The 11,378-nt window shown below is 39.2% G+C and overlaps 1 protein-coding gene across 2 annotated transcripts; it reads right to left on the bottom strand.

Annotated features, from left to right (window-relative positions):
* Positions 1 to 2,002: 2,002 nt before the first annotated feature.
* si:dkey-191g9.7 (G protein-regulated inducer of neurite outgrowth 2) lies at positions 2,003 to 10,707 on the bottom strand. 2 transcript variants are annotated; one of them, XM_013265004.3, is made up of 3 exons: positions 9,767 to 10,707; positions 3,999 to 4,206; positions 2,003 to 3,690 (listed from the first exon to the last, which is right to left on the bottom strand). In XM_013265004.3, exon 3 carries the CDS (start codon positions 3,681 to 3,683, stop codon positions 2,214 to 2,216), a length of 1,470 nt encoding a protein of 489 aa, XP_013120458.1. In that variant the 5' UTR covers positions 3,684 to 3,690; positions 3,999 to 4,206; positions 9,767 to 10,707; the 3' UTR covers positions 2,003 to 2,213. The 2 variants fall into 2 exon arrangements, with proteins under 2 accessions (XP_013120458.1, XP_005461472.1); XM_005461415.4 differs by lacking the exon at positions 3,999 to 4,206.
* Positions 10,708 to 11,378: the final 671 nt, after the last annotated feature.

The raw sequence follows: 11,378 nt of genomic DNA, 5'->3' as shown, positions 1-11,378 counted from the left end.
CGCCACTGAAATCTGAAGAAGCAGGTGAGCTTTTTGTGTTAAAAAATGTGTCAAATTAATACATTTTAGTTGGCTGTACTGTGTTAAATAATAATATATATACATTGTTTAATTATCATTAACGACATGAAAATGTTAATAAAATGCCTTTCAATCAACCAATCAATGCTCCAGAAAATAGTGTCACTATTTCATGTCTGACAGAGTATTGGGGCGCATTAAGTTTAACAAAAAAATTTGTTCGTTTTCAGATTAAAGTCGAAATTTTGAGATTAAACTTAAAGTACTATTTTGAGAAAAAAGTTGAAATGTGGAGACTGCAGTTGTCATTTTAGGCCAAACAACTGCCACAGCTTCTATACCCTATAGAAAATGCCATGCATAGATGAGTTAGGGAAACAACTTCAACCATCGTTACCCCTGCGTCTGTCCAATGCCAGGTATTTCATTTTGCACACAGTCATGTGTTCCTCCTTCTGACCAGATGCAGTTTTCTGCACAATCTTTTCAAAGCTCTTACAAGGAAATTATTTCCTTCTAACTAAAAAACAATTCTGAAGTACGATCACGAACTCATGTAAACAAAGTGTTTTCTAGAGGGCCTTAATATCCACATTTCAACTTTATTCTCAAAATATTATTTTGAATTTAATCTAGAAATTTTTAACTTATTCTCAAAACGTTCAATAATATTTTTTTTCTTAATGTGGCCCTAATATTCCTTTGTATCCCTCAGACCTCAGTGCTCAAACAGCAGGAAGGCCTGAAGTTTATTAATACCATGTAATGTCTTTATGTTTCCCAAAGAGCATCCATAACAAATAATAAATAATGTAGATTTATAATGCAATGCTTTCTCTGTTAGCAGCAAACATTATTCCAATATTTTTATTGTTCTATAAGCTTTCATATCGGATCCTGAAACAGGACATCTGCTATCTACTTGCACAACTTTATATCAAATTTGCACTGAGTTTGAATTGTGTTTTTATATGTAATCTTTTCTCTTGTGCCATAAACAGCAGAGTCTGTAAATAAAGACATAAAAACTAAAACTGTCAGGAGCAGGTTATGTTTCGGTTTAGTTTGCCTGCGAGTGCTGCGTGTGTTATAGATTCTCTGCTGGGGGAGTTTTATATGTGCAGCTTGTTAATCAGTCACATTTATTTTACTTTGATCTGTGACAAACTGAAGCGATTTCCACATCTCCTTTGTCAGGCTGTGGGACTGTAAGGTTTAATATTTAAATTAATTAAAATCCTTATTGTGTGCACTAAATCACCAGATGAATTAAATTATTTTTCATGGCATTTATCTCATCCTTTTTACAAAAGTGTTGCATTTTATTGGTATATGTTTTTGATCTTCAGAGATGTTTTTAATCACAATTTGATAACATCTCTGAGTATGATGAGTCGTATGATGTGAACCCGCAGGGGAAACCCTGGGTTAACTTGATGAGTTGATAACTTTCACTCACTATGTGTTTTACAGGATTTAATCGTGAGTTGTTATTATTATATTAAGATATGGGGAACTTCAGGCATTTTTCATTTTCATTGTTGTAACACTCTTAATAAAAGGTAGGGACAGATAGGACAACAGCTAAAACTAGAATAGATGAAAACATTTTGACAATTTTAATGACCAATAAAAATGCAGCATTAAAGAGATGAAACATGTTTAAGTTTTAGCAGTTTCCCAGAGAACTGTCATGGAGTCTGTTAACTCCAAAAGAATGAATGTTATTTAGAAGTTGGTCGGAGTACTGTTTGTGCAAAACTGGCAGTGAAAAGAGAATTATGTGTTCACTAAGCTAAAAACCAATTTAATTAACAGTAATAGTGCACAGAAGCATATTATGGACCATTGATGAATGATATCTGCATCTACCGAGAGATAAAAAGAATATGTCCCTGAGTAATATTTCACTAAGAAATGATGGAACAAAGATTTGTTGTTATTTTTGTTTTATTACTTTTTTTTTTTAACATTTTCTTTTTCATAGTGATCTTTAATCATTATCAGTCTTTCATAATCTTTACAATTTTTGAATAAGGATCACTTTATGAAAAGTTTTTCCATTCAATTTGGTACAGAGGTTTGTCTTATAAGAATGCAGTATCATCCAGACATTTGAGGTTGACGCTATGAGCAGCCCTTCTGGCTACTAAGCACAGTGTTCAGGTCCTGTCCATCTGTCAGGTGCTCAGTTAATCAACAGCTGCAGAGCTGCAACTGCAGCAAGCCGGAGATTGGAGGTAGCCCATCATCCTTCTCTTTCTGTGACAGCCAGCATTCCTGACTTCCCGGGAGGGGTTGGGGTTTTGCTGTGAGAGCTTGGCCGCACGGTTTGCTGTCTCCTTGATCTGCAGCTCAAGGTGTTTCTGGATGGCGAGACCCAGCTCCTCAGGGTCCACGGACGCCCCATACACTTCCCATGTCATCCCTTCTGCATCCCACTTCACTTCCTTGACTGGGGACTTAGGCGCACCACCTGCTTTTTTGTCTCTGTCGCTGTCAGTCTGGCTAGAAGACATCTTACTCTTGTTAGCTTCTGCCAGATAGATCTGAGGGAACACATGAGAACCGGTGGTCTGATTTGTCTGCACCCCGATATCTCTCAGAACTTTTTGGGCTGTCATAGTTCCCATGTCACGTGTTGTGATTCTTTCTTGGCCAGTTGTCGTACTGCACCAGTCATCTTTACCTAAGTTTTTTTGGGAGCATTGTGGGCCAGCATCAGGCGGCAGTGAACTAATCCAGGAGCAGCTCAGATTGCAGCAGTGCAGCAGATGTTTGGCATCTAACCCTGTCTCACTAACAGAGGAGAAGAGGCGAGGCAGTGTAAGGTGGTTTCCTGTTGAAGGAGGTGGTACTGGAGGCTGGATACTGGAGCCTGCCAGACGTGGCAGCATCTGCGAGGGGGCTGGAATAGGCTGAGGATGGCAGTAGGCAGCAAATGTATCCTCAAAACTGGCATGGTGGATATAGGAGCTGCAACAGTGTGGCTTGTCACATTTAGTGGAAAGAGGGCCGCCTTCTCCTTGACACTGCCCTTTGATATCTGCGTCATCAGATGAGATACAGAGACCTCTCCTCTGAGGATGCTGTAAGCTACATTCTCCACTGCAAATAGTGGTAACAGTGTTGCACTGATGTAGCTGCATGGGCTGCTTGCAAGCTAGCATGGAGTGAGTCTCAGCCTCTTGGACGCTTGCATCTCTGCTGTGGTAAGCGATTTCAGTTTTCGCCAAAGGCAAAGTGTCTGAGTGACTCCTGTGAACAATGAGGGAGGCCAGCTTTACATTCTGCTCTGTAGTCTCAGGATCATCAGTGTTTGTATTCACAACTATCTCATAATTATCTGAAAGTGTTTCTGTCACAACTGGACGAAGTGGGTGATTGGAAGCCATGATGAGCGGTAAGTGTTCAGATGGGCTTTGTTGGTGTTTAGCAGTTTCTGTTGCAGTAGGAGTTGAATGGCATTGTTCTTCATAGATTTCACTGGTGGATTTCTCCTGGCAGTTGTAACCTGGTCGTTGAGGCAGTCCAGAGGGTGATGTTACTTGTGTAGGTGTCTCTGTGGTCTCAAAGACGGACTGGCTGGAAAAAATAGGCTGCAGTGGAATAGTTCCTCCCATTGGATGCAGCTCTGACATAGGATGCCCTGCCTCTGCCATGGAAGACCTTTAGGAAGAAATACAACTTATTGTGTAGGTGACAGCACAGATACAACAGAAAACGAATGATAAATGCATAGTTTAGCATTGCATTCATTATTTAATTTAATAAAAATACTATTACTTATTTGTTCACAATAGTGAATTGTGCCTGTATTTTCCAGCTGACAAGATGAATTTACTGTAATCACATTCATAAAATAAGTACAGTCCACAAATGACTGATGTTTTTAAAATAGCTACAGTGCTACATGGTGCTGTAGTGACATAAATCATTACAAATTTTCAGTGTTTACAAAATTTTAAATAAACCACCATGGAGTTGTGCACTAGAAGGACAGTGGATATGCTGAACAAAGTTGAAGATGGAGCTGCAAACAGGAGGAAATGAGGAAGACCGCAAAAAAGATCCATGGATGTAGTGAAGGAGGAGATGCAAAGGGCTGGTGTGCCAGAGGAGAATGGTAAGGATAGGGTGAAATGAAGGCAGATGACCTGCTATGTTGACCCCTAAAGGGAAGAGCTAGAAGGAAAAGAAGAAGAAGAGGGTTATGATGTGGGACTGTTCTAAGGCTTACACATGCTACGCTCATTGTGAGCAACCCTTTAACCTCTAACCTGTCACCAGCAAAAGGTTTTTCCAATGTTTCTTTAAACTACTGTAACTCTTGAACAGTTTGTGCAATCTTAAAAATTCCAACGGTTTCTGAAAGCAGCGACTCTGTGCTTTTCGCTGATATTAGAGTCATTAAGGTAATCACAAGCACAGCGTTACAGCAACCTCAGGAAGATGAAGGTCGAGAGAGAGTGTGAAGGAGTTATACGGGGGGTACAATTTATTTTTTTGCTGTGTTTTTGCTGTGCCATGTTTTTTGTATTCTATTATTTTAAATATGACTTATCACCCATCAGCAAACATGCAGTGCCCAGCCCTCTTCCAGCACCTGAAAAAGCAGGGATTTGAGGCTTGTAGAACAGTGCAGAGTGGGTTTGTTATCCACTCAGGGAAATGTTGTATAAAAGTGAGCACCAGGGCCGTGCAGAGGTGTTTTTATGGGTGGGTGCTTGAAGTTAAAAAGCAGCACACAGAACCAGGCTGAATAACAACAACCCACATTCATCAAGAATCTAATATGGAATCATATTGGTGACAGTGCTTGGAACCAAAAGGCAACAGATTAAAAAATGGGAAATAAACTAGGCTCTGCCTGTGACTCAGTCTTCCTCCTTCCAACTCTTCATCTGATCTATCACTCTCCACTTGCTGTCCACCTGAGAACAAGGCACAGTTTGCTATTGCATTGATCTATTATTTAATTATCCACACTTAACATGTATTAGGTGCAAGAGCTGTTAAAGTAATGATAGAAAAATGTTATAGAACCAAAACACTGCAGCTGTGTTTATTATTGTTTTTATACTTGAGTAATAATTTAAAAAAATCTATACACAAAAACAAACTCACACACACACACACACACACACACACACACACACACACACACACACAAGGACATACAGTGACATTTTATACGTTCTCCAGAATGCTGTATATACCATGGCCACAACAAAAACTGATCCACAATCCTTCCCTTATTATTTATTCCTAGTGATATAACAATAAAGTAATAAGAGCAAAAAAATTAAGTCATAAAGATAAAATAATGTATTTATAATGATTCAGTTTGTTTGACTATCCACTCTGTGCAGGCAGAAAACTTATTAAATGTTTAAACTGTAGATATACAATAATGTTGCTGCTGTAAAATCAGCATTTTAATATATTTTGCTTATTAATTATTTTCTTTAAAACACAGAGTCTGTGTGTGTGTGTGTGTGTTTAATATCGTAGTTATAATAATCCATAATTATGTGGATATGCATATTAGATGCCCCCCCCCGCACGTGCCTGGTGACCACAAGTGTCAGCAGTGCAATGTCGGCCTTTGGCTACAGCTTGAGAGGAAGTGCTTCTTTGAGCTCCACCAGGGGCCCAAAATGCCTGGAATTATTTAGAAAAAACATATCCCCTAAAACAAACCACACGGTCAAAGGTCGCAGACTTGTTGTTCAGTGTTTTAAAGCTCGTATTCAAATCGTATTCTAAATCTTGTATTCATGTACACTCTGAGTGCCTCATTCAGTAAAAACTGTAAAATTTCACTTTTGTTTTTTGTGTTTTTCTGTTATTAATTCCTGATTACACTCTTATAGTAGAGCAAAACAAATACCAGATGTTGAAAGAAGTAGTAATCCTGAAAAAAGGGACAAAAGCACACACTGATTTTGTGATGCATTTACAGCTAAAACAACAAAAAATTCCAGGTGGCCTGCTTAACATTTTAAGGTGCCTATTTAGCCATTTTATTGAAAGAAACAAATATTATATTTAGGAATTACTTTTTATCAAAAGATATCTGGTTGTATCCTTTTTACTCATACAGCTGGAGGTATTCTAGTCTTACCTGGGGGACCAAAAAGGAAGGCTGGTTGTGCTTAAAGACTTCTCAGAGTAGTAACAAGAACTTAAGTAATACCATACAGGAATGCTATCTGGTTAAAAAGCATGCCTCTGATATTTGCAGGGCCAAATAAGGCATTTAGCATATATATCTCTGTGAATCCTGCTAGACGTTTCACTAATCTGATTTGTGACAATGGAACCTTATGCAGTGCTTCCCAATAATTTCTCCTAACAAAAGCACAGAACCTTGTGAAACTCCTAAATTAAGTTTTGTGTGAAATGATTAGTCATTGTTAAACAAAACAGAATTTTGTTTGCACTGAATCTGTTCTAGCTCAAGCTTACAGGCACACCAGTTCATTCCAGTATCCTCCCCTCCACCACACTCAATTCACTGGTGTTTGGTGATCATTTGATTCACCTGAGTGTGCAACCAAGAGACAGCAGAAAGATGAATTCTGGAGTTTGGCCACCTTCCAGCACCCAAACCAGAGATATAACGTGGTAATTTAGCAAATATCTTGATGTCTGGACGTTTCAGTGGGAGAAACATTTCGTCACTCATCCAGGTGGCTTCTTCAGTCTCGGCTGACTGCAGGTTTCCCCAACCTTATAAACAGTACATTTGCACAATGACTGAAACCAGCCCAACAGTATCAACTTCTTGGAATTTAGCAAACAAGGGGAAACAACAGACAGGTCCCTGACCCTAACGTGAAAGGAAGCAACACTTTTCTGAACCCCAAGACTAACAACCCCAAACTACAGGTACCAATCCAGGGGTTACAAGTATATCCACTCTTTCTCATCATGTCTTATCAAGAGCAAGTCCAGAGTGGAAGAAATCTCCAAGAGGCTGCTTTCAAAATCCAACCTGTGTTGTGGTGAGCCTGACTATGTGCTCTACAAATTATTTATAACTATAGAATAAATAGTATTTCTTGCTCATTTCTCATATCGAGTGGTATTTTCACATACAAGTTTGGGATATTTCCCCATTAGAGAAATTAGTTTCCATTCCCTAAAGCTAGACTTGGGTTGGACTGCCAAGGCAACTGCCTCTGGCCACTGTGGCCACTGCCTGGTCCACAAAGCAATAGACCACTCCAAATCTTCCTTAGATTAGATCAACAAGTTCGCTAAAAGGCAGGGGCCCAGTATTTCTGCTCTGTGTGAGGTTACTTGGTTATATTATCTCCATAATGGTCATCTGATGAGAACCATTCATCAATCCAGCCACCTTTCAGAAAAGCTATTTTCTGCTGCTTGTATCTGCAGTCTTGTCTTGTCGGTCACCACCCAAAGCTCCTGACCAGAAGTCAGGGTAGGGACATAGATCGACCAGTAAACTGACAGCTTCACTTTTACACTCAGCTCTCTCTACACTGCAGTGTAGAGCCTGATCATCGAACTCCCTCCCTAGAAGTGGCTCCAGGATAGGGCCCCATCCTCCCTTTACCCCAACCAGTTGCAGCAGATGGCCACCAATCCTTAAGTCTGGTTCTGCCTGATCTTTCTTCCTGTGAAAAGCGAGGGGGGGTCATCTGACTGTTGGAGGTTTTTCTGTTTTCATGTTATTATTGTGTGACCTTTGCCCCCTTAAATAGTTTAGACATTCTACTCAATTCAGTTTAATTGAATAAACCCTATTCGGGCAGGATAGACTGGTCCCTTGATTTAATTCTTTTTATAGGAGTCGAGTGAATCGCTCTTTGTCTTATCCAGGACCACAGAACTGTAAAATAATCACTTTAGGGCTAAAAAAAAAATCTTGAATAAACAGAAAGGTCACAGACGTAAGCTTGAAATTTCCTATTGTGACCACAGCGTATTAACACTGGCACCTTGAATGCCTTTCCAAATCATTCCAGCCAACTTTAACCTTTGAGTACGGAGCAATAAATGATATAAAAACACAATTTTTGTTTTGTACTCACCCAGTCAAAAGTTTGGACACACCTTCCTATTTAATAGTTTTTCTTGACTTTTAATACTTTATCAAATATATAAAGCAAGATATATGGAATTATGTAGCAAAGAAATAATTGATGAATAACTCTAAATATGTCTGAGCTTCATGTAGTCACCTGAAATGGTTTCATTTCACATGAGATGGAGCGCAGAGTGAAGACAAAAGGACCAACAAGTGCTCAGCATCTCTGGGAACTCCTTGAAGACTGTTGGAAAACCATTTCAGGTGACGACATCATGAAGCTCATCGAGAGCATGCCATTGACTGAGTAGGTGTGTCCAAATTTTTGACTGGGAGTGTAAATCTACTGGTCATGGATACACTAACAGGGTTGTCTTTTATCTGTTATTGTTCTCCCAATATAGATTCAGATAGGTTTGATGTTTGAAGGCCAATTCATAATAATAAAAACAGTAAAAAAAACCTAATAAAAACCAAAGAATTTGTCCTTGGTTATTTCCTGCCTCTGCTTTCATCCTTGCTCTCTCTCTCTATCCAAAGACCTTCAGCATTCAGCTCTGTGCAAGCTGAGCCTCTCCATTAGTTTGTGTCGGTGTTTTTAACTTGTTACATTGTACATGTTGTTGAGGGAGTTCATGTTCTGCTGCTGGATTTTATCTACTCTGCAGGTCATGGTATCTGTAGAGATCTGTGAGAATTCTCCAGATCAATGTAACATGAAAGCCCTCGTATCCATATTTATGCAAACCTATAGAACATTTAAACGACACATGCATAATCATTCATAGCACTGGTCTTACGCTTTGTATCTGGTAAATAGCTGGTTTTTAAATAGGAGTTTTCTACTCTACTGGAGGACTCAAAGCACTTTGGTGAATGAAGCAGCTTCCATAAACATTTTTCTACAGCTGCTTTCTATCCAACATTGACACTTTGATGGACACATTGGAGAACAACCTGGAGGTCATATTGTATTATTATAGAACTTGGCACTGAGATTCGGACATTTCAAGCACATCCTCTGTGGCTGTTAGTTACAGGCTCAACTTCACTGGCTCTTTTCCTCTTGCACAAAATCAATATAAGTTATAATAAAATAAATTATGAATGGTGATGTGACGTGACATAACACGACAATGGGGTTGTAAGGTGAGGTTACAATGCTAGTAAACTACAACCCCATTTTTATTTCACTTCTGTACTTCTCACAGGCACTCGAGATGAATATTCTTCTTTTTAACTATTCTTCCTTAAATAGTGAACTATTATTTTAAAATAGTAGCAGCTATATTTTTGTCACAGTAATAGCTGACTGGATCTCTTTAATATGAGAATGTGGTTTTTTAAAGCACTGTAATGCAAGTCACAGGAACCCTACTGTCAGCGGTGGTACAGATTTAGATTGTTCCAATTATAGCCCATGGCAAATTTTCGGATATTCTGAAATTTTCGGATATAATTCAAGGAAAAGAAGTAAAATACATCAGGCTGCTGAAATTACTCTAGTGAACTGAACCACCCGGAACCAGATCAGATCCTTTTGCACACCCTTGTCTCTATCTGACACAGTCATGAATATGATGCGCAGACAGACGTGCTAAGAAGTGCATACATGTGGATCCCATTCATACAGCAGTGCCTGTCTCAGAAGAAAAGATGGTTAGGTCATTTTCTTCAACAGCTTACCTTTACAGTGATCTACTTGCTGCTGACACTCTGTCCTCTTCCTTTTGTGTGTTGGGTGATGGTTGCAGTTCCTTAGAAAGCCCTCCTCCTCCTCATATCCACAGGTGACCCCTTTCCCTGTCTCTGTCTAACTCCACTTCATTCACACACATCCGATCCTTTTCTTCTCCCTCTTTTTTCTCAGCAGCTCCCAGCTGTGCACAAAATGGAGGAGACCTCGAGATAATCCCCCCTTGCATCTGATTACAAATGCCAGGATGCACTCTTCAAATCTTGTGTTCTGTAATGGCGAGTCTGCCTGCTTTGTAGTTGCCTTATCCGGCTGTAGAAGGCGATGGATGGAGGGGGAGGGGGAATGATGGGAGGAGATAGTCAGGCAGCTGGCGTGTTTGCCCCTCCACCTGGGAAGCAGGGCTGACGTATGAATGAATGTGTACACTACAGAGAAATAAAGACAACAGCCTGTCTCTCCTTGTCCATCTCGGCGTTTACACTTTCTTCTTTTCTTCTTCTGCGTAGTTCACTCTGACCTCAGGTAGTGCTTCAGTCTCAAACTCTGTTTTTCCTCGTCTTATTCCTTGCTCTACCTCACTGCCGCTCTGCCACCCAACACCAACCCACTCTTCAGCACTATCTCTGTTGCTATGGAAACTGCAATACTTGTTTTTTCCCACGTAGGAATGACACAACTAAAAGAAATCAGCTGGGGACTTTTAATGTGTATGACCGACTCCGTCATTCAACTCACTGATTTGTATTTTCATTTCTGACAGAAAACATGAAAAGGGCCCACCTATGATGGTGACAAGTTAACGTATAACACTCAGACAGCTTGGAGTGTGTACATACTGTTTTAGCTGCTAGAGGCTGGTCTGACTGGTGGGGTTCTTTCTCTTACAATATAAATGTAATGACTGTTGTTGTGATTTGGTTCTAAATAAATACAATTGAACTGAACTGAAGAGATTTGACTGGATGTCTGTATGCATGAATGCCCCCAAAACAATATAGGAATCCTGGTAAGAAATATAAAATTTGAAATGAATACAGAGTGTATTTATTACTTGATACTAGTACATCTATGAGTTTGGGGTTTTGATTTTACTCTTATCTGTATATAAACAGAAACTGTAAGACTAACCTAACCATTCTGAGAGGTACAACCTCTGCCGTGTAGCATGAAAATTAAAAAAAGGACGCAATTTACTTAAATGAAAAACATACACAGAAAACACCAAATATTTAAAATGAAAAAGTGGATCACGATATGTTGACAATTCACAACAGATATTAGATTCTACAAAATTAGAGAATTTAGAAGGAGGAAATTAGAGGTCATCCAGTTTTTTCATTTCTGTAAGACAGTCTGCTTGTTTAACTTTTTGTGTCATCTGGCTTTATAAATAATATATAAATAAATAAAGCTCTGTATCATCTGCATAGGAGCTGAAATGTTTACTAGGTCTAATTTTTAAAAACAATCTCTGCTTAATTCAGAAAGTTAAAGCCACGACTCTAAAGTACATCTGAGATGCAAAGATGTGCCATAATAAAACACAACAAAGATGACAAAGGAGGTGCCTGAACTGGTTGGCAACTAAAATCTTATATT

This window comes from Oreochromis niloticus, linkage group LG13 (assembly GCF_001858045.2).
Source record: "Oreochromis niloticus isolate F11D_XX linkage group LG13, O_niloticus_UMD_NMBU, whole genome shotgun sequence".
NCBI lineage: Eukaryota > Metazoa > Chordata > Actinopteri > Cichliformes > Cichlidae > Oreochromis > Oreochromis niloticus.
The sequence above is the reverse complement of the archived record's forward strand: the minus strand, read 5'-3'. Positions and strand labels throughout refer to the sequence as shown.

Excerpts from the sequence above, each read along its gene's own strand:
- si:dkey-191g9.7 (XM_013265004.3), bottom strand. The coding sequence starts at position 3,683 with ATGGCAGAGGCAGGGCATCCTATGTCAGAGCTGCATCCAATGGGAGGA.